This window comes from Castor canadensis, chromosome 7, assembly GCF_047511655.1.
Source record: "Castor canadensis chromosome 7, mCasCan1.hap1v2, whole genome shotgun sequence".
Taxonomy (NCBI): domain Eukaryota; kingdom Metazoa; phylum Chordata; class Mammalia; order Rodentia; family Castoridae; genus Castor; species Castor canadensis.
In genome coordinates this window covers 64,630,834-64,657,853 of record NC_133392.1, presented here as the reverse complement: position 1 = coordinate 64,657,853, position 27,020 = coordinate 64,630,834, and the positions used below count along the sequence as shown (strand labels likewise).

The 27,020-nt window shown below is 38.8% G+C and overlaps 1 protein-coding gene across 8 annotated transcripts in view; it reads right to left on the bottom strand.

Annotated features, from left to right (window-relative positions):
- Kat6b (lysine acetyltransferase 6B) overlaps nucleotides 1-27,020 on the bottom strand; it is a 180,306-nt gene that overhangs the window by 12,536 nt on the left and 140,750 nt on the right. For all 8 annotated transcript variants that reach the window (XM_074079216.1, XM_020175024.2, XM_074079217.1 and 5 more), the window contains 2 exons: nucleotides 26,457-26,618; nucleotides 21,865-21,958 (listed from right to left, as the gene is read on the bottom strand). In XM_074079216.1, the coding sequence (XP_073935317.1) occupies nucleotides 21,865-21,958; nucleotides 26,457-26,618 (256 nt within the window). The remainder of the gene's footprint in view (nucleotides 1-21,864; nucleotides 21,959-26,456; nucleotides 26,619-27,020) is intronic.

The following is a 27,020-nucleotide window of genomic DNA, read 5'->3' as shown; positions in this document are numbered from 1 at the left end:
CCCTCACTGGTTCTCATCTGAACCCCACAGTTGGGAACAAAAAGATTTCTGTACAACCAGAAGGTTCAGAAGGTGGTACATGCCCTCCCCACCATACACTTCCTACTACAAGGGGCTACCTTACTCAAGAAGCATGTGTTCTTTGTTCTGTCTTCCCTTCCCACAGCCCCTAGTTTATTCCAAGAAGGAAGCAGCTGGAATACCACTTCCCATTTTACCCACATCTTCATGACTTTTGCCCCCTGAGGTAATACAGACATACTTAGGGCCTGAGCCTAAGTGGGCAGTGAGGCCATTCAAGCTAGCAGGCAACTTGGGGTTGTGGGGAACATTTAGGCACAAACTTCTCAGCAACTGCTACTCCTGCCATGTTAAGTGGCTGTCTCCTGGGATGCAGACACCCAGACAGCCTCTGGGTGATACTGCTATGGAAGGACAGTGACAAGCCCCAATGAGCCTCTTTCCCAGCAAACACTCCTACTATGCAAGCAAAAGCTGGAGGTGGCAGGAAGGCTGCCAACACATGGTGGGAAGGGATACTTTCCTGAGAGCTGGGAGAGACAACTGGAATGCCAAACTCCAACCAGAACATACCAGGCAGATTTTCAGGGATGACATGCACCAACACTGCACATCACACAAGGCCACTGCCCCAAGGTACCCTGCATTGCCTTCAGAGTTTCTCTTCCTCCTGGATTCCTGAGATCCTCAAGGAACTTACAACCAGTGACAGGAAATGACCCATCTGCCAACACCCATTTGGAAGTCCACAAAGTCACCTCCTGAAGGAGGAAGTTTGGGGTTTAAATAGAATCCATCAGAATAATCAAGATGATTGCAGATGAATTTCTTATTCCTTATTGGCTAAGTGAAATAATATGTGAAGTGTTAATCTCAGGAGATTAGGAGGAACGTGTCTGTCTGTCTGCCCTGTTGTGCACTAGGTTGATGGAAGACATGCAGCAGGCACCTGCCCCTTGAAGAAGCTGCAGCTGCTGGTGCTTCACTACTCTGACCTTTATGACATGGGATTTTAAATAAGGAGCTTCTTGACACCTTTTGTTTCTTCCTACTTTTTCTAGGTTCTTCAAAGCATAATTACAATATAGTGCATTGATAGAGTAATTTTTGGTAAGAACATTTTACTTATTAAGTAATTATAGTGATGTGGTGGTTTAAGTTACAGCTCTTAAATTTAACTTACCAAAAAGATTCCAAATAATTGATCTAAGATGCAGGGAAATAAAAAGCACTTATCTTGGAAGCCGGTGTATTATCCTGAAGCATCTGAAACAAGTACAATATACCCCTGGTGAATAGACTCCCATGGTGTGCTAACATCTCTCCTTAACACAGGATACTTTCAATCAGAAAACCTCAACTACCCCTGGGAAAACCTGGCTGTTTCGGATGGAAAACAAAGTGATGTGTAGAGGATAAATCCCACTAGCTGCAGTACAATTAATTGCTGGTGAAATTATTCCCTTATACTTGCATGTGAGCCAGCGGTGCTGGCAAACAGCACTTAACTCATGAGAGGGAACCTTGCAATCGAAAACTGAGTGGCCCATAAGCCCCTCACCCATGTCAACTATCCTGATAGTAGAAAAATCTGGCTTCCTCATTTCCTTCACTGGGACTACTTAAGCTGGGGAAGGTGAGATTTGAGTGTGGAGGGGTCACATATTTAATTCAAAAGATTATCAAGGTATCTGCTTGAAGGAAAAGGAAGAATACCTTGATGTCTACAAAATAAGCATTTCTAAGCTGTACTGAGTGGAACTCAAGTGTACCTCACCTCTGTTTAGGCTGACCTACTTGTCAATTCTCATGTTAACTAACCCCATCCCAGACTTTGAAATGGTTGACTGCCTCCCAAGAAAGGGGAGGAGGAGGGGGAGGTGAGTGGTATACCCTTTGTGTGGACAGATCCGCTATGATAAGGAAGGAACTATTTAGACAAGGTCAAGATTTCTTTTTGTAGACTCAGATTCCCAAATTAATTTATCTCCTAGCATAATGACTGCAAAGTTAACTCACACATGAAAATTCCTTCCCCTTAAATGAATGATAATCAAGAGGACAGAGTGGATAATATTCTCAGGTGTGGATAAGGGTCTCTCCCCTCCAAAGGTGGTGCACACTTCCATCTTCTACATGAAAAACCAAACCATATGAACTTCCTCAAACACCGAAGTATAAACTTTGGAAAACTACTCACTTCCAACTCCCATTCATCTAGATTATGGGAGTTCAGGGTCACCAGCTGCTTTTAGGGGAAGATAATCTTTGAGGATTATACACTTTTCAGCAGACAACTGTCTAGCTCAGCAAACCCTGCTGAAAGCTCCACATCAGTACACAGTGCCAGGCCAGGGATTTATGGCAGCTCAAGAGGAGAGGAAATCTGATGCCTTTGACCATGTAGCTCATGCTTGGAGATGGCAACAGTGAATTGGTCTATACTCTGTTATTGGGTTCTAGGGTGAGCACTGTGACCAAGTAGATGAATGGCACATTAGTTGTTTAAATACTGATAAACCTATGACCTGCCTGAAATCTTATGCTCTCCATTTACTAAAAGATGCAGATGTCTCATTGGCAAAAATGAGTATTCTGGAAATTTTCCAGTATTTTAATTTTACCAGATTAATTTTGAAGCTATGTAAATTTGAGACATCTCTCCCACAATTCTGTGGTCTTGGGGTTATTATGTAAAACCAAAATAAATATGCTTCTTGGCGTCTGTGAACTACACTTGAATAGCAAGGGTTTGTATGTTAGTGGTTCTTAAACACCTTGGTCTCAGGACCGCTTCACATTTAAAAAAAAAATTATTTACGACTTTGAGGAGCTTTTGTTTTTAAGGGCGATACCTACTGATTTTATTGAAGAATAAAAATATTTATTTATTTATTTATTTATTTTTGGTGTGACTGGGGTTTAAACTCAGAGCTTTGTGCTTCCACATTAATTCATTTTTAAAGTGACAATAAACGAATCCTGGATTACCATACTTTATGGAAAAAAACTCAGTGTTCGGGCTGGGCACATTGGTCTACACCTGTAATGCCAGCTACGTGGGAGGCAGAGATGACAGAATTGTAGTTTGAGGCCACCCAGGGTAAAAAAGTTAGCAAGACCTTGTCTCAAAACAAATTGGGAAAAATAAAGAAAAACAAGTTTGGTGTGGTGGTGTGCACCTGTAATTCCAGCTACGAGAGAGGTGTAGGCAGGAGCCTAGCCCCAGGCAAAAGAGTAAGAACTAATCTGAAAAATAAACTAAAGCAAAAGTCTCTGGAGGCATGACTCAAAAGGTAAAGAGCTTGTGAGTGCCAGGCCCTGAGTTCAAACTCCAGCACCACCAAAAACAAATAAAAAAATCAAAACAAGAACCAAAAACCAAACTAGGGCTGGGGGTCTGGCTCAAGTAGTACAGTGCTTGCAAGTGTGAGGCCCCGAGTTCAAATCCCAGTACCACCAAAAAAAACAAACAAAGGGCTGGTGGAGTGGTTCAAGTGGTAGAATACCTGCCTGGCAAGTGTGAGGCCCTGAGATCAAACCTCAGTACCACCAAAAAAATAAAATAAAATAAATAAATACATAAATAATCAAAACAAGACAAAGAACCAAACTAGGGCTGGGGATGTGGCTAAAGTGGCAGAGAACCTGCAAGTGTGTACTGCTAAAAAATAAATAAAACTACATTTCCTTTCATTTTAAAATAAAACCCCACATTTCTCTAAAATGTAATCCAAACAGTGAGAAAAGCGATATTGTTTTACATTTTTGCAAATCTCTTCAATGTCTGGCTTAAGATAGCTAGGTACTCTTATCTACTTTGGTACTCAATATGTTATGATATCACAAGTTGTGAAATTTCTGGAAAACTCCACTGTACACTGAGAGAATGAGAATGAAAGAGAAAAACATTATTACTTTGAAATAGTTATGATGCTGGGGACCTCCCGGACCCCATTTTGACTTAAAAAATCCTCATCCATAATATGCATGTGATAATCCCATGCTTAACCTTTTACAGTCCTAAGAATGGTGCAGGGTAATATGAAGCACAGAGATTATTACTGTAACCCTGCATAAGTGTTAGCTATTATTATTACTGAACATACTAAATGAATGATATCTCAAGGTGGTCATCTGGCTGCCTACCCTTTTTGTAGGGGAAATAAAGAAAATTTGGATAAAAGGAAGGAGAGAAATCAATTGCTCTGAGCTGCCTTCCTTTCCCACTTTTGCCTGAGGTAACTGAAAACTATCCCACTTCCTCAGATAGTTCTTCCCCCATCCCATCCTCCTTTTCTCCACCCTGTACTAGCTACCCACCCAAATAAACTTATTAAGAGAAGAGACCATGAAAAATAAGGAATAGTCTCAAGAAACTAGCTACTGAAAATTCCCAGCAGGCACAATTCTGTGCCCTGAAATTCCCTTTGGCTTTCAAAGTCCTTCACTTCAAGGACCACCCTGAGAAAACAGCAAGTCCATCAAACCACAAAAACAATGGCTGCTTAGGGCTTCAGCAGAACTCTAAGCCACCTCAAGACCATGGAACAAAGACCCACATGTTCTAGAAGACTCAAGTGTGTCCCTGGGAAAATGATCTGAACTAGTGAAACACGAGGAGCAAAGACACAGGCTTTTGGGGAAGGACAGTTGGCTACCCTGGGTCACATCCCAGCTATTTCTCTAGGCCACTTTCTTAGATGTCAGTTCTCAAAGATCCCACAAGCTCCCTGGTAGACCGCTTCAGCAGTGAGCTCTTCCTCATTTATGTGTGATAGGGGGCACTAGTCATTCTTAGTGTCTCCCACTCCTCCAACTCTGTTCTGAGGAGGAACTCTTTCTTCAGCTCCTCTCAGTGGAAGGCCCTTAGGAGAGGTATGATCCCCTGGTGCCCAATGGTACTGATGTGTGCCCTAGCATACAGACCATGCTGGGGTCTACCAGAAAGTTTCCATGGCTCTATGAGTGGCTGTGGACTCTCTTGCCACTCACCTGGGAAAGGGTAAGTGTGTTTGGGCAGCAAGTGAACTTATAAGTAGGGCATCAGGTGGCAGGAAAGGGGACTCCCTTTGTGGTGCTTATATTATACACAGATATAACATTCATGAATGTGTTCCTGACTTGGTTGGCTAGGACAGCATCTGCTGCATAGAAGCAGGCTGAGGGCCAGAGACAAACCCCTGTGATGCAGCTACATGCCAAAGATGAGTCAATGATATTTTTATAAGTAGCATCTAATTCAGTGATAATTCTTTTATCCTCTAGTCTAGCTCACAGTTCTCAACCCTGGCTGCCCGTTAGATTCACTTGGGGGCTTTTAAAATACTACTGTCTGTTTCACCCAGTTCCAAACTCTGATCTATCTTAGGCCAATATGGTTTTAGAAGTATTATAAGTTATATTATGAAAAAGGTCTTGGGGACCTGTATTTTGACTTCTTTTCTGCTACCCCACAGGGCTGTGGTGGCAGCAGTGCTGTCTAATAAGGGATTTAAGCAGAAGGTAAAGCTTGGAGAAACGAAGATGATAAAAGTTGAGGTAAGAAAGAAGGATGACTGTTGGTCTTTTTTTTTTTTTCTAAGAAGATGACCAACTATGAAATGGATTTAGCTCATCAATTTCCATGTTAGGGAATGAGGCACCTGCATGTGACATAGGATAAAATAACGATGGAAGGAGAGAACTTATGCCCAAACAAAACTCATTTGGAGAAGGCAAGAATTTAAAAAAATGCTTATTTAAACATATTTGGGAAGTAACCAAATTGTTCATGAAGTCAGTTACCTATCACAAGTGTAATTAAAGCTCTGATTTGTCTTTCAAAGGCATTTCTATTAGGTGATGGCATACTAGTGACACTGCCTTTGACATGACAGAAATCAGAAAGACATGTCAAGAGCAATTCCTTCTTCTTTGGCCTTTTAAATTTTTCCACAGTTCAAAGTACATTCTAAAATGTTTTAGAAAAAACACATTTATAAAATTTTTTTAAGATGAAGTAATTTGGCATTTAAAATTATTTCTTCTCTTATAACCAGGTACAAGTTAACATTAGAAATTTAATCTGAAAGATAATTTCAGAAAATAATTTGATTCTTCAACTTATACCTGCAAAAAAGCATTTTTTTCTTTTTTTTTTTGCAGTACTGGGGCTTGAACTCAGAGCCTCATGCTTACTACACAGGCACTCTACCACTTGAGCCACACTGCCAGCTGCAAAAAAAAAAGCATTTTTAATAAGCAGCTCCCTGGGCTTGCTACACAAGTTGAAACTTGAAATTTTCACATCTAAGTTACAAAATCCTGATAACAAGAACTGACTATTGAAAAGATAAAATTTCAAACTCTCCGTTAAGTTGATATGCTTTGAACAAAGCAAGTGTTCCAAGCAAATGTGCGCACATACATACAGTGCTCCACCTCTGCAGCGAGACCACATTCCTGCTGCTAAAACACGGCAGTTGAATCTACCCATAAGTACATTACTAAAGCAAAACTTCATAGGTCTGTTTGATGGGGGCAAATGAGATAGTTCATACTAGTATCCATGGTAGGGGCATGACTGATCTGGGCAGGGCACACGCTTACACCATTGTGGACACTGCCACTGACTTCAGAGTCAGTTTCTGGAAGACAGGATGGTTGGAGAGCAATTTGCCTCAGGTCGGTGCTGATGGCTCACACCTATAATTCTAGCTACTCAGTAGGCAGAGATCAAGAGGATCGTGGTTAGTCCAAGCAAATAGTTCATGAGACCCTATCTCGAAAAAACACTTCACAAAAAAGGGCTGGTGGAGTGGTTTAAGGTGTAGGCCCTGAGTTCAAGCCCCAGTACTGAAAAAAAGACCAACTTGCCTTTTCATTTGCTCCCAACAAGCCACCCTAAAATACAGTGTATGTATACCAGCTTTAATTTTCAAACAAAGGACAAAGAATGTTGCAATTCCAATTCTGGATGGTAAGCTTTCATATAGTAAAAACAAATATATAGCAAGAAGGAAAGAAGAAAGAAGTGGAAATATGCAGTGCATGCCCGTAATCCCAGTACTCAGGATGCTGAGGTAGGAGGATCATGAGATTGAGGTCAGCCTGTGCTGTGTGTGTACACATACACATACACACACAATACACATACAATGAAACCATGCAAAAAAAACCCCAAAAAACCTCTAAAAAATTATTTGAAAACAAAGGTTATCTCAAAAGGAAGCTGTCGGTCTTTGAAGCAACTTTCTAAAGTCAAAACATACCACATTCTCTATTCTGAATGATCAACTACTGTTGCAAATATGAGGATGAGCAACATCTCTGGCTATCACAGACAATCCCACTCCATTGGTCTACTTTTTTCTTTTTTCCCAGATGCTTTTGAACCTGACTTGAGGTAAAAAGCCCCTGGAAATAAATGGCTGTGCCCCTATATGGTTATGGCTGAGCCCATTTCCAAACTGTGCAGCACACATGCATGCGGGCCGTGGGAGCTGGAGGAGTAGGATGGCACATTCATTTAAACGACTGGTTGAACTGCCAGTGGATTTTGTGTCATGTAGGCTGATAGCCCTTAATCTTAGAGGAATCCTAAAAGTCCAAATTGGCTATGGGAGATGTTATCTGGCAGAAAAACGAAAACATGCAATATCATCCCTTGTAATGTTAAAAACATCAATTACTCCTCCTTCAGCTGGTAGACAGTGCATTTCTCTAAGTCCCTTGAATGAGTCAATTATTCTGTCTACTATTTAGATTGACTCTGCAATACTGGCAGAAGCTACAGTTGAGATCTCAATAACAATATATTAGGACAAGCACAGAATCACAGCATCACAATACTATCCTCATGAGCTTTTATATTGTGTGGTCACTGTTAATCAAAGAATCTCCACCCAATTTTCAAAGGATTGGAGTGGTTTGTAGCCTTTCAACAGCTGAGTGTCTACTATGTGTTAGGTTGTATAGAGACAGTCCACTTTCTGTATTTAATGAGGAACAAGGCTCTGGGAGTTTAATTTGTTAACTTCTATGCAACTGCTGAACACAAGAACCACAAACTACGTAAGTAACAGGAACTCAAATAGACATGTTAATAGCTAACGTTCATTAAAAAAAAATCAATTCAATATGCTACACTGCAATCAATCAATCAAACTGCAATCATCATTCACAAGTCAAAGTACAACACACATACTCATAGGGTATATACAACTAGGTGGAAGTGTATGATTATGAACGAGGAGATTCAAACTGTAAATTATGTAACTGTCTCTTGTAATTACCCTGCTTGAGAACAGAAACAAACATCCTGTATAATTTTGCAGGAGGATGGAGACTGAGATACATAATCACTTTTTAGTTGGTTTTAACCCTTCAACAGTTATTTGGTTATGTGTGATGAGGTCAAACAAAGTTTATGCTTAATTTATGAAAAACTGGCAGGGAGGTATTTCAAAGAAAATCCTCTGAAAAGCTCTATATTATTAATGAAATCTGGTGATTTCTCTTCCTCTTCAAGAAAGATTTACTACATTATCTGGCAAATAAACAATGTTGAAAATAAATTCACAGGCACTACTCATTTAATCTCCTCTCTAAAAACATTTGTTATGGTCTGTGAGTCTTTAGCTAGAGGCAACTAAAAAGCTGCAGGGGTGGAAAGAAGGCTGTGAGAACCCACAGTCACATCTTCTGCCTTGGTATGGAAAATCTTATTAACTTCCTTAAATTCCTGAGAAAAAGTGCCAGCATTGGGCAAGCCACAGGACAGGACTTGAAATCTATAAATGGAGATCTTCTCTGCTAAGAAGAAGGCCTGTTTTTTTTTTTCAGTAAATAACCAGCACCACTTCATTTCAGCATTTAAGACATTTTAACCTTTTACGTTCCCATTTCTCTTCTGTAAGTACTATTTCTAAGTGCCTAAATATCTGCCCCAAATTTTAGAATTGCATAGGACGCCAGATTCTTGGAGGGCAACTTCCTGTCCACACTGACAGTGTCTGTAAGAACTGCTCTTCTTCATGTTGAGTCTTAGTAAACAGACAATGAACAAAGTCCTAACACTGTAAGAGCTTTTCCTCACCTTCCGCCCTCACTATTTTTCTGTAGTCCATCCCATTCTGTGTAGCTATTACTTGTACCAATCTGCCATTCCATAACCATTACATTAAGACACAGCTCTTCAGTTATGTTCCTCTAAGAGTAGAAGCAGAATTTACAAGAAGGCTGTTCTCTAATGAAGGAGGTTCAATACTTGAAGATATGATTTTGATAAATTTTCATTTTTTTCTTTCATATAAAAATGGCTCTGCAGAGGCTGACATGGACACTGTATACTCATGTTTTCATCTTAAAGCAGTAAAGGTGAAAAACTCTCTCTTTAAAATACAATGCCATCAATTAATCAAAAAGTTGTTCAGTTTAAACAGTTACAAATAGCCCAAACACTAAGACAGACACCATGGTGTGATATTCCACCTTCAAAATGATGGCTTCAAAAATAATGAAAACAAAATAAAAAAAAAAGAGAGATACAGATAAAGAAAATTATACAAAAAAGCTCAATGGACTATTGTAAGGCAACTGCATCTGTACCTATTGCCTAGGCTTGGGAAATAGAAGTCTGCCAACTACCCTAGAAAACCTTCCCTGTGTCCCCACCAATAACTCCTCCTTTCTCATAAGTAACCACCATCAGAACTTTTTATAGCAATCCCTTGTGCATTTTTAAAAAATATTTTTAATTGGCCACGCATTGGTGGCTCACACCTATAATTGTAGCTACTCTGGAGGATCTTGGATCAAAGCTAGCCCCAGCAAATAGTTCCCAAGACCCTATATCTTGAAAAAAACCCATTACAAAAGGGGTAAGGGGGCTGATGGAGTGGCTCAAGTGTAGGCCCTGAGCTTAAACCAAAGTATTGCAAGAAGTATCGTCAAAAAAAAAAAAAAAAAAAAAAAGAAAAAAATATATAGATTATATATTGATCACCAAAAAATTCCAGGTACTAAATGTAGTCTTGCCTATTAAAATGTATCTGTGGGATCCCTGCCTTCAATCCTTTCTTTTCTTTATAATTTATCTGTTCTTATCAACTGTGGCCCTCTGACCTAAGTTTCCAGAGCTTGATTTTGCTGATTGCATATTACCAATGCAGCTCCTATATACTCTGTAATTTCTTAGAAAATGGCAGCAGAGATTAGATCAGAATTGAGTATGAGCCTTTTGGCAAGACTACAGAAATCCTTGATCAGGGTGGGGTACATCAATTTTGGTTGGCCCTCTTTTTGCACTGTTTGCAGCTGCTGATATCCACTGTCTAGATTCATTAATTCACTGGGGGAGGTCATATACAATAATAAATGCTTTCCTCATATACTACTTGGTTACCTAGTGTACAGCTGATATAGGAAAAGCCAGATGAATGTATCATTTCCCAGTTTTAAAGACAATGAACTTTGTCCCCTTCATCCTCTAGTTTGTTTTTCAGCATTATGAACTTGTGAATTTAAATATTTGATACATTTCAGTCAGTTGCAATGGTCTTTATTTACCAGTAGGAGCTTCTTGAAGGTGACTCCTAAATCCTTTAGACATGATCCTAATAGTTTTTGCTTTCTTGCTGCCTAGTGTGACAAGAAGGAACATTCTTTTTTACAGAAAGAACTCATTCTAATTTTGTTAAAATTATGACTCAATTTGTCCCCAGAAAAGGTCATATGCAAACTTATTGGAGTGAGGGCCACCTGTATCACATTTTTCTCATGATTTCAGCAATGCCTTTTTTCAATGTCATTTGGAACATAACTGGTTTTTCTCAGTGTGGACAAATGGTTACGTAAATTCAGAACATAGTGAGTTTTAATCCACCATTATTTTTATGTACTTTAGAAACATTAATTTAAAAACAATTTTGTTAGAAAAAAGCTCCTCTCTGATGTTAGCCCAAAGCAAGACTCAATATAAATAATTATAAAACAGAGGTTTTTATTTTGGCAAACATGAAAACGTAGTATGAATACTAGAGTAAAAACATGTTAACCACAAATCTATGGGGGAGAAAAACAATCAGATCCCTAGCCAGTATTTTTCTTATACTATTCTACACAAGGAAAAATCTGTTTTATCCAAAACAAATTGTTATTTAAAAAAGCAAGCAAACAAAAACCTAATAACCATCTGAAATTAAGAATGTGTTATTTAAAAACAGCTCATGAGAGAGGGTCAGCAAACTTTAGTATCGGAAAATGCATTCAAGAAGAATAGTTCCCTAGAAACCAAAAAAAGGTACAGCACAAATCTCAACCAATCAAAACAAAACCTACGTTGATCTTACTTAACAGTGGAAAAATGTTTCCTTTCATTTCTCTCTTTCTCTCTCTCTCTCTCTCTCTCTCTCTCTCTCTCTCTCTCTCTCCTCTCAAACCTCACTCCAACCTGCAGTTTTTTGAGACAGGGTCTCTTTAGGTAGCACAGGCTGGCCTCAAATTCTCCAATCCTCTGGCCTTCTCCTCCCTTCTGCCTCTGCCTCCTGGGTGCTGGGATTATAGGTATGTGCCACCACACGAAGCTTCCCTTGCACATGTCTTAACTGCAAAAATGCAAAAGAAACTTAGAAGTGCTTCCTCCTCTGCACCAACAGAGCCCTGTGTGAATCCCTCTCACCCATCATAACAGGGCACAGATGAGATGAATCCTGTGCTGAATCAGGACCCGCCCCCCCCCCCCCACCATACAGGTAAGGACTTCATCCTTATGTCCACACCACCCAAGCCATCCCTGACACAGTCTATGTAAAGCACATTTGCAGAAAGAAGACATAGTGGGATAAGTGGAAAAAAAAAAAAAAAAAACCAAAAAGCAAACAAACAAAAAATGGATTGAGGAGATGTGAGATCAAGAACTAATTCTGGGCCAGGCACTGGTGGCTCACACTTGTAATCCTAGTTACTCAGGAGGCAAAGATCAGGAGGATTGCAGTTCGAAGCCAGCCAGGCAAATAGTTCGTGAGACCCTATCTTGACAAAAACCCTTCACAAAAAAGGGCTGGTGGAGTGGCTCAAGGTGAAGGCCCTAAGTTCAAGCCCCAGTAGTGCAAAAAACAAACAAACAAAAACACCTAATTCTGTCATAAATTAGCTGAGTGTACCTGGCACATGTTCACATTGATACAAAAGAGAGGATTAACTAGATTTAGGCATTCATTTATTCACTTATTTCCTGAATAAACCTTTATTGTGTACCCATTATGTCTATGGCACAGTGTCCTCATGATGGTGCTGTTAAGGTTCCATTTAATGCTGATGATTAGGTTATTTGATTACTAGTTATCTGAATGGGATTTCTTCAGTAGTGGATTTCAACATGACTCTGCAAATGCCAATCAATGTCAGAATCTGAACAGACAAAAGATTCCTTTTTTTTAAAGAAAAATTTCACCTACATGCCAAAATTTGAAAAATTCTGAGCTATGTAAAGCAAAACAGTAGCATTCAGAAAAAATGAGAGAGACTGCAGACCGTATGTTTCATATTTACAATGTTTTCATTGAAGCAATGAATATAAACTATTCTATAAGAGCTATTTATTTGCTCTTATTTATGACAAGCTTGTTTATGGAAAAAAATACATACATAAACTGTTGGCTGCACTACCTCATCTCAATGTATTCAGTAACAGTCAACCTCTGAATAAATCACAGAGAGCTCAATTTTCAACCTTGATGTTATCATTAGCATATTAAAATATATCATACTTCAATTCAATGTAATGAAACAGTAACAGCAAAGGATTTCAGTGCAACATATTATAATGAGAAAAAAAAGAAAAATAGCCACTTTCCTTATTATATTACAAAGTAGAATCTATTGAAATATATGTCATCATTGCACTTGATTACACAGGTCAAAACAAGCCTTCCAAAGCCCTCACAATTCTGAGGATACAGATGCTGGCTCCGTACTTCCCATGAGTGCCAAGGAGCACAACTTATTATTCATTAATGATTGCCTTGACTACCCCCATGAGGGAGGAGAGCTGCAGGAAAAACTGAGCAGGGTGCTTTCTCAATAGCTGATGAGGACTAATGTTGGAATTTTTCTCCAAAATAAATGCATCAAGAAATGGATTATCTGATAAGAGAAAAAAAGGGAAAGATATGTATGTCTTTAACTAGTTGTGTGTTCAAGTGATTTATGTCACATCTCTTCTTTTTCAGCCCAATGTTGGCAGTGGATAACAACAATCTTGTCTCTGAGGTTGCACTCCAACAAATCTCTCTGCCTCAAAAGCACTGGGAAGTAAAACTGAATAACTATGTTCTAAAAACCAGATTTCTTCCTCCTAAGAATCACACGTGAGAAGAGAAAGCACATTAAGAATGTTCTTCCCGGGAGCCACTGACTTCCGGTCTCTGCTGAAGTTCCCTAGCTGTAGCCTTTCCTTTCTCTCTAATAAATCGTACTTTATATAAAAAAAAAAAAAAAGAAAAAGAATGTTCTTCCCAGCTGGGCGCTGGTGGCTCACGACTATAATCCTAGCTATTCAGGAGGCAGAGACTGGGGGACTGTGCTTCCAAGCTAGGCCCGGGCAAATAGTTCAGGAGACCCTATCTTGAAAAACCCTTCACAAAAACAGGGCTGGTGGAGTGGCTCAAGGTGAAGGCCCTGAGTTCAAGCCCCAGTACCGCAAAAAAAAAAAAAAAAAAAAAAAAGTTCTTCCTGTGCTAATTCACCTAACATTTGACAAACAAATAAATAAAAAAGACCTAGTAAGTGCCAGGTTTCCTTTTGGTAAAGGACATGGGCCAAAAAAAGTGTACAAAAGACCTATGAAACGTCTTTTTTTTTTTTTTTTTAAAACAGTGCTGAGGATGTAGAGTTTATGTCACAGGTGGGTGCTTTGTGATCTCTACCCCATCACAGACAGGACAGAAGGGAACAGTATTTCTGCCCACCTGAACCCATTCTTGGGTGACCTACTGGGAAATGTAGTTCCAAGTCACCTACACAATGCAGAGAAGCCCTGATGTCTCATCAGAGCCTATCAGGGTGGGACAAAGCTACAAAAGACAATCTGCTCACCCCAATGTTATACTTAACTTGCCCTGAGAAAGAGGCTGGTGACTCCAATACAGTCCTGGTTCTTTAAGACTTGCCAAAAGTCAGATAAAACTGCTAATGGAATCCAAATCCTATTTCCCAGAGGAGACAAACCAGCCAGTATCAAAAGTTTATTACAAAAATCAATTAGGTAGGATGAAATCACTTTAAGTCTCAGATTAAAAACACTCTTAAGTTTTACTTAAAAATTTTTAAATAGAAGCTCTTTTAAACAAAACAGTCTATTGAAAGCAAACTGTTAAAACTGAAAGTTAGTAATAGCTGGCAACCAGAACTACTATGAACTGTATCCCTTTATTCAGATATCATGTAATACACATTTAAGTAGCAGCCAGTACCAAAGACACAGGGGAAGAAATTTCATCTTTGTGAAAGAGGTCATGCTTAGCCTCCTGGCACCATACTCTCCAAGAACACGTGAAATAAGGAGCAGGAAACCAGGGAGAAGATGCATTTCTCTGTGTAAGTGGTATTTCCTCAAGAAATCAGCCAAGCATTCTAAAGAGGTGAAAGGAGAGACAAGCCTGGGAATCCCTATGAATATGGGTGGTTGGACCTAAATAAGAAATCCCTGTCATTATAATTGTAAGGAGGAAGGATGAAGGTACAGATAATCATACTTACCCTAAATCATCTTTCCTTAAAAGTTTACTGCATTTCCTCTGGGGCTGGTGGTTCAGGCCTATAATCCTAGCTACTTGGGAGGCTGAGATTGGGACGATCAAGGTTTGAGGCTAGCTGAGCAAATAGCTTGCAAGACTCCATCTCTAAAATAATCACAGCAAAATGGACTGGAGATGTGGCTCAAGTGGTAGAACACCTGCTTTGGGAGCATGAAGGCCTGAGTGCAAAATCAAGTCTCACCACACATACACGTGAAAGTTTATTCTATTTCCTATTTTAACACTGGGTCAAGTGCACCCATCTTCTAGCAGCACACGCTAATTACTCAGTTTTAAATTTTATACAGACCTCAGGAAAGCCAAGGTGAAACCCACAACAGACCAAACCACAGAAAATGCTGGCAAAGGGAATTTCCTGAAGTGAGTACCTAATTCATTCAATCACTCTCACTTCCTGTGGTTATAGTCTTATTCCATGAAGGACATCCTGGACATTGCAGAATAATTTAATATTGAATAAAGCCAAGAAGTGAATGTGTTGACATGTTTTTCTGATTATACTACAAATAATCTAAAAATGCCTGAATGTACAGTTAAACGACATTTTAATTAATTAATAAACTTATCATTCAAACATGAGTATCCAAAAGAATACAGATGTCTGTAGACTTGTGGACCCAATTTCTACCTACCCTTTATAGCTTTAGTTACATGTCCCCATTCCTCAGGTAGGTTTTGTAGTGTCTCTGTGCCCCTAAAGAGAGATAGTAGCAGCTTTCCCTTATAGCTTTCAGTAAGGATGAAAGGAGTTAACCTATGTAGCTCAGGTGACAGTGCCTGACACACAACAAATGCTCTAGAACACATCAGCTGTGATTATGATTATGGTTATTGCCGCAGTTGAAACGCTGATCCCTTTGCGTTTCCTGACACTATTCTCATCCAATTTTCTTCCAACTTCCCTGATGAGCTCCTCATTCTCTATTCATCTGTCCACCTAGATGGTGGAACTCCAAGCATACCACCCTCATCCATTTCCCTACACATCCACCTGTGTTGTCTTCACCATATCTACAGTTGCAGCCATCACTACATGTCCACAGATGTCTAAACTCACAGCCTGGCACACTGCTAGCAGTTTTCACATTATCTTTGCTTTTAAGCAGGGTCTCACTTGCTAGTCGGGTGCTCTACCACTTGAGCCATATTGCCAGTCCTTTATTTGTGTGTGTTGGGTATTTCTGAGATAAGGTCTCGATTTTGTTGCCCAGGCTGGCCTCAAACTGCAATCCTCCTGATCTCTGCCTCTCAAGTAGCTAGGATTATAGGTGGCACAAGCCATCAGCACCTGGCTTATGTTTGCTTTAATTAGTAATTTTTACTGGATAGAAGTTTCATATTTTTATACAGTCAAGTCTGTCTGCATACTTTTTCGTGATTCCTTTCATTGCTTTAATGTTTTGGATGTAATTGACCATCCAGAGATCAGACAAGTAATTACATTTTTTTGTTTTTGCTGTTGGTGGGACTGGGGTTTGAACTCAGGACTGAACTCTTGCAAAGCAAGCACTCTACTGCTTAAGGGTCCTTACATTTTTCTTTTTTTCTTGATGAGTTTGTCTGACTGGGTATTTTCTGCTGTTGTTGTTAATCACGTAAGTCTTTAATCTACCTAGAGTTTCCTTTGTTTCTTCTGTAGTTACCCACACATTTGAATATGCTTCTTCGTGTAGTCATTCTTTTTAGTACATCAGTTCCCTCAACCTGTGTTACAACATTCAGCTTGTAGTATTTTTATTTCAATTTCTTGTGAGCGCTGAAAGCATACTGTACAAACATATGGTCCAGCAAACACTGCCACATCCATGAACTTGATCACCCAGCAAGAGCTTTCTTCTTCGGCTTTTGCACTGATATGTAGGAAACTATAGACTGATGCCCCCAATCAATTAAGGCTGAATTTGAGAGGAAAAGAATAAACGAAGTTAGCTAGGCATGGTGGCACACAACTGTAATCTCAGCACTTGTGGTGGGGAGGCTGAGGCAGGAAAATCTCAAATTAAAGGCTAATGAAGCCCTGTCTCAAAAAGAAAAGAAAAAAAAAGGAATGTAAAACATTAACATGGTTTTTAAAGTTGAAACTATAGGAAATGGTTACTCAGAGAAGTGTCCTCCTGCTTCAACTTACCTGAGAGCTGGGACTACAGGTAGGTATCACTATACTCAGCTACATTCTAATGTTTTAAACAAAGCAGCAAAGATGAAGAAAAAGTAAAATGAAAAACAAAAAGCTTAACTGTATTTCAATGACTAATGTAACCACACTTAAGTGAAAAAAATTTTTAAAAGAAGTAACATGTAAATATAGTATTTGGTAGAGCCTAAAAGGATCTGCATAATAATACTGTCCTCTGGTAGGGTAGGTTTCCAGTCCTAAGATTTAGCAATTCTGAAACTACTTAATGTGCAGTACAGGATAAAACACATGAATAAATACATTGTGAATAATGAAACAATAAGTAACATAAACACAGACAAATATCCAATCTTCCCTAGAAGACTTAGAAGGCCTAAAAGCCATGACAACCACCAGCAATAATCACACCTAAGTGCCCAGATGTTGGTTTCTCCACAGCAAGGAACCAAAGTCCTTAGGAGAGATAAGTGATTGCACAGGTAGGTTAGGGAAAGAATAAGAGTAAGATGAATCTGGAACATCATCCTGTACCATCAAGGAAAGAAGTGTTGAAAGGACTGGACTATGTCAAAAATGTATAAAAACCAGCTAGCAGCAGTTCCCACTAAACAAATCTGAAACAATTTATGGGTGCTCTGGAAACATCAAAGTCAGTATTGATAGCAACAAGTTGTAATCTATATAATAAAATAAAAACCTATGAGTCCATAATTATATAAACAAATGAGTAATTGTGAGGAAGAAAAAGATGTCTCTTCGTTATAAAATGCCAACTAGCAAGTAGAAGAAACAATGGAATTAGAAAATTACCATTTCGTAACTACCACAGTTAATAATTATTTTAGATAGAAGTCATAAATGGATGTTAAAGCTAGTGTGTGAAACGTGGATGACAAACAGGGTTATTTACATAATCCCAAGGTATATTCTTATCAGATACTTACTAAGTACAAAGAGGAAAATGGCAATTGTACAGCAAAGAGATCTGGCAGGTATCACCTTAACTCAGCAATGGAAAAATGTATTATTATGTGATCCTGGTAAGACACACCAAGGGGATCACAGAGTTGCTTCTCTGGTATTCCTGCTCAAAAGCACATAAGCTAAATCTAATCGTGACAAACATCAGATAAGGCTCAACTGAGAGGCACAGAAAACAAGATGAAAAAGTGACTAGGTACTCTATATTCAAAAAAATTCAAGAGACATATTAATGAAATATGACAAGAGATATAATAGCTACATACAACATGTGATTCTAGGCTACAGAGTATTTCCCCCTTGAAAGGACATTAGTGAAAACAAAATTTGAAATCTACGTAAGATATGTAGAATGTTGCTGAAACAACATTTGCTTCTTGATTTTGATAATTTGTACACAAGGCAATGTGTAGAGGTAAAGGTGTGATATGCCCTGCATTTACTCTCAAAATGACTCAGAAGCTGGATAAGGTGCCTTACACCTGTAACTTGGGATACCATCCAGGGCAAAAAGTTAGCAAGATTCTATCTCAAAAAAGAAGGCAGGTGTGGTGGCACACACCTATGCAGGAGGCAAAGGCAGAAGGATTGTGGTATGAGGCTGGCCAGGGGCAAAAGCTCAAGGCCCTATCTGAAAAAGGACTAAAGGAAAAAAGGGCTAGGGGAGTGGTTCAAGTGGTACAGCATCTGCCTAGCAAGCACAAGGCCCAGAAGTCACACCCTAATGCTGCCTACCAACATAAAAAGAAAAGAAAAAGATTCAGAAAAAACTATCTATCTACCTATCTAGCATAGAATAATAAGGCAGATGTGATAAAATATTGAAATTCAGAGAATTTCGGTGGAGAATGTGTGGAAATGCTATTTTGGTAACTTCTTCAAGTTTGAAATCATTTCAAAATTAAAGAGGAAAAAAGTGAGAAGGTTAAGGCATTGTTGGGTGGCTCTGAGAACAACTGCAGGCCAGCTCCTGAGAGGGAACACTCTGATAAACCCCCACCCCCAGTGCCCTGGGGGAAGAATGGCTACTTGCCTTGCCCCTGAGAGGCTGGTGAGATTGAACAGTGATGTGTGTGTATGTGTGCTCTTGAGTAAGGAAAAGAAAAAAGAATCTCAGAATCCAGCAGAAAGGAATGTGGTATCATTAGCCCACAACAGTCACTCTCTTCAACACCAAGCTGAATTTTGGGCAAAGAGTCACAAAACCCATGATGTGGTTTCTGAGCAGCCTAGGTGTTGGTGCCCTTCATTCACCAAGCTCTGCAAATGGCCTTCTGGGGAGCCTCACTCTGACAAAACTCAGACAAGCTGTCCTGGGAAGCAAGAGACAAACAATTTATTCCAAGGGCAGCTTTAGGTCCTATAGATGACCTTTCTGCCTCTCTAACTGTCCTGGAGAACAGTGCTCAAACCTTGTCCTTATAGTTCTTTACATATAAACAGCACACTATATCCTACCATGCCTGTGGTCCAAGGTGCGTGGGTAGTCCACAGCTTTCTCCTTGTTTCAGGTTGCTGAGCTAGCAATCATTATAGACAAAGATTTCTCTTCTTTACAGTTTTATTTGACTTATTGAAATGCAATTTTGATCAAAAGACCCCAGGCCATATACAAAGAATAAAATAAACACAACCTTTAAAAGGTCCCTTAAAAAGATAACCCCAGTACCACCAAAAATATATACACACAATACATACATACAAAAAAGTCTCTTAAAACATAAGAATAGATTTTAGAAAACTTCCAATCCTAGTTTCTCTCTCTTGCTCTGAACTCTAAATTGTGAGGTCCAAAATGATTGAGTGGGGTCTTGTGATCCATTCCCTCCCTCTGCAAGGGTTGGATCTAGATAGTTATAGAAAGACATCCTACTCTATCTTCTTTCAAACATGTAGCTAAGGGATTCTTTTGGTTTTAAATTGAATTTTTACTGGGTTTACAACAGTACCCATTTTCTTTGAGTGTCATATCTTCTCTTAGTTGCTTTTCTCTAAAGGAACACCACCATGTAACTATGGCCTGGTGGTGGCATTCATTACAAATGAACCTACACCATCCAGCGGTATTTTGTAGTTTATGTCTGAAAATACAAGGAAAGGACTGAGATATACTTCAAAATAAAGATTTAGCATTAAAAGAAATGTCTCTGTTTCATAGATGTTCTCTCATATAGAAGGCTTTCATGACAGATCATGCTGACAAATGGGATGCTACTGTATCTAGAACTTCAATTTCTACCTGGCAAGAACCAGTTCCTTTTTCATTTTAGGTAGAAAATTATTGTGGGCAGCAACCATATCACTTTGGGATTCGTATCAACAAAAATATATTCATACAGATTGTTAAGGGAACTGTCCTACTGGACAAAAAGAAAGTACCCAAGGAGGCTACACTAAATTGGAATATGACATATGGATGACTGCCACAAAGGGGCTAATATACTCTGCATGCCATAGTGTAGAATATGGGATTGAGAAGGGTAAGAGATAAAACTTCAGGAGGTGGCACCAAAAGAGACTCTTGTGTTGGTTCTTATCAATGGACAGGATTTTGAAGAGACAGAGGTAGGAAAGGAAGAAGAGATCACGTCAGGGAAAGGATGGAGGTATGGCAGCATGCTAAGAGTATCTGAGGAGAAAAAGACCAGTGAGCTTCAATAGCTACTATGCAGACCAGACAGCATAATGTTTATGAACCACTTATGAAAGTGTCACAAAAATCCCTAGAACAACACAAGAAATGATTATAGCTAGGCTTCTAGAAAGTAAAGGTGAACTGGTAAGATGTACCCCCCACCCCGACATAGTAAGTCTCCTGGAAAACTAGGAAAGAACAGATAAGACTATGGTAATGAATTAATAACAGGAAATGTTATCTAAAAACATATTCAATCAAAATAGTTCTTTAAAAGAATATTTTTCAATGTCAGTAAACTATACAAATCAGCCCAAATGATATATAATAATGTAGATTTAGATGCAACGTATTTTGTGGATTTCCATGAGCATTTATTTATTTACATTGTGGTTTCTGCATTATATACACCTTATGAAGATTATGTGATATACTAAATTTTCCTTCATGTAGTTAATAAGCAGACAAACTGTAATCTATTAATCAATCTATTACCACAGTTCCAAGTGACAGATTTTAACATGACCAGAAATGACTATTGTCACAGGACACCTGGCCTTCAAATTATCTAATATTTGGAATAGATTCTCAAATGTAGACTTAACACTACATTTATGCACACAATATACTGTCAACCAGGAGAAAAACTATGATCAATTTTGTTTTTTAAAAAAACATTATCTTGTGCACCTGTTTTAATGAGGAGTCTCACAAGATACAAGGGTATATAACACAAATATTTCTTGAGAAACTTCTTGATAGAACACTGTAATAACTTCCATAACAGCAAAGGGAAATAAACAGAACATAAAATAAGGGTTATTTCTACTGGTGAGGTTCAGGATAGGCTACACACAGAATTCTTTCTCTAAATGGAAATATCTCTTTCCTGCTCTGTACCATATAAGATCATAGGCAGAATTTTAGAAAGCTAAAAGTCCTTTTAAATAACACTTCCTTTGGCTTTAATCACAAGTAATTGCCTTTTTTGGTGCTAATGAACACAAGCACCACAAACCAGCATGTAATCAGTTCATTCAGGGTAATGGTTCTGTGAGCCTGTGACACTGAGGAGAGATCTAGTTTTCAATTTCCTGGAGTACAGTAACTAAGCAGCAGTAAGATTTTCACTTGAGGAAGATTTTCTAACCTATGTTAATGTAAACAGAAAGCCATTATCTATTGATAAAATCAACAAAGGAGGTTAAATAAAGTTTTATGTGTTACTGTTTCCTGTAACAGCCATCAGTTCCCTGGATCATGAAAGTAAATAAAGCACTTTCACTTACTGAAATCAATGAGAAACCGTCCAAATCCTTGCCTTTGGTGCTGGGGCATGATCATTATGCAGGAAACATTGTACTTCTGCTGGCAAAGCTTTTCCTAAGGGAAGGAGAAACAGATCAAGTATGTCAGAGCTCTGCTGAAGTGGGCAATTCCCTGCCCCTACCACTGTCCTTTTAAATAGTCCACACAGGTGAGCCAGTGGGTTAGTTTGACCAAGCAGAAAAATCCTACTGTGTTAATCAGCAATCACCTAACAACAAACCATCAATTCTGGGCATGCCACTATTCTTGAAAGTCAGTACCATAAGATATGGAAATATGAACCAAATGAAACAGAACATAGACAGTATGAAGAAATGCTTTCCTTGTTAACAAACCTGAGATAGAAAAAGTGGATTAGGATTTAGCTGGCAACCCTGCTAAATAATAATTTACTACTTTGCAACAGTAATCTGTCTTCTGCTTTGAGCAAATACCCCAGTGAAACTGAAGTAGTAGACATGAGGGTAGATGTGCACAAATGCATTTCTCCTGTGATGAAGAAGTCAAAATAGAAAGCTAGAAAAATAATTATTCTGCATTTCAAACTGGGAAAACAAAAACCAAACAAAAAAGGCAACAAGAAACCTCAAAGCGTTCAAACAAAAGTGAGACCAAAATATAACCAAGAGACTGAAACCAGAAGGAAAACTTGATAGAATACGGTGAGAAACAGCTCTGAGAATTAAGAAAGAATTTGGAGTTTTCATGGGATATAGCATTAGGGCAGCAATATTTTATTCAGAGTATACAGAAGCCACCAAAACCTACACAGAGAAGATCTGGAAAAGACTTGAGGTTGTGAATGCTCTCGCCAAATACAAACCCCAAATGAGACTGGCCACAAACGGAGTCAACCACATCAAAGAGTTACTTCAGAACACCCAGAGCTTTAATGAACCTATTTGAAAGATCACAGGAAATGATTGTGGAAAAATCCCTACAGGGCGGAATTCAAGATTTCCTTGTGGAAAAAGATGAGTGCCCAACTTTGGATATACTTGTACCTATCTGTGGAGCAAATAAAATATGAAGAGGAAGCAATAACTTGAGACCATTTTCTTTAGAAGATGGATTCTCCACTGCTGGTTGTGCACATCAATGGTAAAGGGTCAAATGATCAATTTTATTTGCAAAGTTAGACAAATGAGCAACTCTCTCTAAAAAGAGAAGTATTCTGGGTTAAAAGGATTTATCTTGATGCCATTTCATTCTTTGTCCAGAACTAATTCTACCTCTGGGAGCTTTTTGAAATCTAATACAACATTATCCTTTTCCCCTTGATATATATTACTACTACTCAATTCTAACTGGGTAAGATAAGTGTTCCTTTCTTTCCTGATTGGAGAGGGATATACAGTAATGGCTTGCACAGGAAAACCTATTTAGGTCATTTTGGCCATTCTCTGGCTGCTCTTGAATGGTCTTTCTAATAACCCCTAGAATACAGTTTAATATAACTCCAAAAAGCCAAGTCCTCCACATTCCAGTCGAAATGTTGGAATATGGTTTAGCTTGCATCTAGTCTTTTAACATGGCTACCTTTTAGATACATTTTTATTTTACTATCCTGCCAAAAAGTGCTAGTGTTTTGGAATAGTAAGAAATGGCAGTAGCTACTATAACTGATACTGTTGAGAAAAGTTGAGCTTGGACTGAGTGTGTTGGTATATGCTTGTAATCCCAGATATGCTGGAGGCAAAGATGGAAGTCACAGCAAACCTATCTCACATAAAGCAACTGGGCATGGTGGAGGTGGAAGCAGTATCAAAGTCCAAGGCAGGCATTGTACAAAAAGTATGAGACCCTATCTAATAAAATAACTAAAACAAAAATGAATTGGGGTGTGTGGCTCAAGTGATAAGAGTGCTTCTGCCTAGCAAGTAGAAGGTCCTGGGTTCAAATCCCAATTATCTCCCCCCCTCCACCCAAAAATGTTGAGTTTGCTTGGTGCTGGTTTCTCATGCTATAATCTTAGCTACTTGGAAGGCTGAGATTGGGAGGATCGTAGTTTGAGGCTAGCCCAGGCAACTAGTTCGTGAGACCTCCATCTCCAAAATAACCAGAGCAAAATGGACCAGATGTGTGGCTCAAGTGATAGAGTGCCTGCTTTGCAAGTGTGAAGCCCTGAGTTCAAACCCCTGTCCCACCCCCACCCCCTAAAAGTTAAGCTTGCTCTGAGTAGAATGTTTGGAATCAAATTCAGAGAGTCACAAACTTAAGAGTCACAAATTTAGAGTCACCAACCAGCTGTATGCATTGTCACAACCCAAGAACCAATGCAGGATCAGGGTCAGGCCAATGCATGACAAGGGAGCAGGCATGACTAGTCCACACCTTTTCTAACAGGAAGTACAATAATCACCACTATTCAAATTCTTTGGAGAGCTGGATGTGGTGGAGAACTGTGACTATGCCTATAACTGCAGCACTTATAAGGCAGAAGTAAGAGGATTGTGGACTATATAGCAAGTCCTATCTCAAAAAATAATAATAAAATAAAATTAAAAGGGGAGCAGTGGGCATGGTGGCACAGATCTAGAATCCCAGCCATGTAAGAGGCATACACAGGGAGATCATGGTCTAAGGCTAGACCTGGATAAAAATTTGAGACATTGTCAGAAAAATAACTAAAGCACAAAAGGGCTGGGGGCATGGCTCAAATGGTAGAGTGCCTACCTAGCAAGCTCAAGACATTGAGTTCAAACTCCAGCACTGCCAAAAAAAAACCCCAAAAAACATTGGGGTATGTGTGGCCATGCCTGTAATCCCAACTACTTGGGAAGTGCAGAGAGGAGGATTACAGTTTGAGATCAGGCAGGCAAAAAGTTAGCAAGATGCTATCTCAGAAAATAAGCTGGGCATGGAGAATTATGTCTATAATCAGAACTATGAAGGAGGCAAGGTAGGAGGGTTTTGTCTGCCCCAGGCAAAGCACAGAATCCTATCTGAAAAAACAAACTACAGGAAAAAGGGCTGGTGGCATGGCTCATGTGTTAGAGCACTTTTTTGCTTAGCAAGTGTGAGGTCCTGAATTCAAACCTCAGTACTGCCAATAATAATAACAGTAATAAAAAAAACCTCTGAAGACAAGGATCTTTATAGGCTTCCATAAAAGGAAAGGTGTAGCCACGTGCTGGTGGATCATGCCTGTAATCTTAGCTACTTGGGAGGCTAAGACTGGCAAGCTTATAGCTCAAGGCCAGGTAGAGCAAATAATTCATAGAACACCCATCTCAACCAATAGCTAGGTACAGCAGCGCACCTGCCATTCCAGCTATGGCGGAAAGCATAAAATAAGAAGAGCTCAGTCTAGGCCACTCTGGGCAAGAAGAGAGACACATCCTCTACCCACGGAAAATAGGGGTGGAGGCATGGCCCAATCCATAGAGCACTTGCCTAGCAAGCACAAAGTCCTCAGTTCCAACCCCAATACTAACCCCCTGCAAAAAAAGGCGTTTTGTAAATTATATAAATAGATTTCCTATTCATTGTTTTATTACATGTTAACTCTCTAGCATTTCTTAGGTCTATAATGTATAAATTAACTTTCTTCATTTTCATTTTAAAGTTTTACCAATTATCTATATTACAACATTGAAGCAATTTCCTATAAATGCTGTTACTTATTTTGTTTATAGTTTCTGGATTACTTCTTAAATTTAGAATAGTTTGCAAAGTATCCTCATATATATTTTATCTTTTGATCCTCCATGAAAATGGCTCTTCTATAAAGCATTCCATTTTTATTATTGAAAAGCAGATTCATTAAAAGCTATATCACCTAGTATGAAAAACTAGATCATAAAATAAAGTACAGGGTTTGGATGATTGACATTCTGACTAGAAGTCTCGTAACTATCATCTTTGTTTATGTAATCATTTCCTTAGGTGTCTAAGAAAAGGTTCCTACCTGGTAAACAGCTCCAAACCCGGGTTTTCCTGCACTGCCTATGAGTTATTTTATCTCAGAAGAATGTGAGAGAACTGCTTTGCTCTGAAGTAGAGAAAGGACAAGGTCTTCCTTATACTAAGGCTGGAGATAGGTAGGGTTTCTTAAAGGTGAAGCTGCTTTTGAACTAAAACCAACTACAGAGAACAAAAGACAAAGCTTGAGTATCCAAATATCAGTGTTATAACTCACTGAAATATTGTTGGCCAGAGGGAAGGCAATGAGCAGAAAGGAGGATGAGCTCATAAAGACAACATTACACTGAAAGCTTCATGTTGATACCACCTAGAGGACAAGTAGGGATAGCTTAACATTGAGAAAATCAAAGATGACAGGTGGTCTGCAAGGAAGCAATTATAATGTCACAGGGACACTGACAGTCAGCACACCACATGGTGCGAAGGACCGTACACACTTTCTAGGCATCATGTTTGATTTTTATTGTTCTTGTTTTTTTCAATGAGATCTGAAGAAAAAGCTGAGCTTCTCAGAAACATGTGCCACATATTCAATTACAGTCACAAAAAGCTCTATTCAAAGAATTGGGCTCCACTAAAAACATTTCAAAAAAGAAAATGAAGGTCATGCTGGCTCTTGTTTTACCTTAGAGAAGTATCCAACCAGATGACAGCCTTTTTCATCATTTTTTGTAAGGACATAAAAAAGGAATGGCTCGACATCATAATACAATGTTTTGTGGTCCAGGAAGAGCTTGGCTAACAAGCAAAGGTTTTGGCAATAAATTTTGCTCATATTTCCATCAACCTAGCAGAAAGAAACAGACAACATTATTTAACACAGAAATTGAACTCAATATAAATTGTTTTTTTTCTACACAGCATTTAAAATCAGAAAGTATATAATTTTATTTCCAAAACCTAAACCAAGAGATTACAATACTCCATTAAACAAGGACAGTTAACCAGAAAACAGCTGTCTCTGGCAAATCAGAACTCGACCTGTTGTCTTACTTTAGGGTAAATTTAAGGTACCTTAAATTTCTCTTTGAGCTCTCTAAAGAAAAGGCCAAACTACTACCAAAGTAGTAATTTTTACTTACAAATTATTCTGACCTAAAACTGATCAGTCCTGCCAACTTCATTTGCACCAAATAAATCTAAATTAAAGAAATGTAAACAAATCAAAATAATTCAAATATGTTAAACA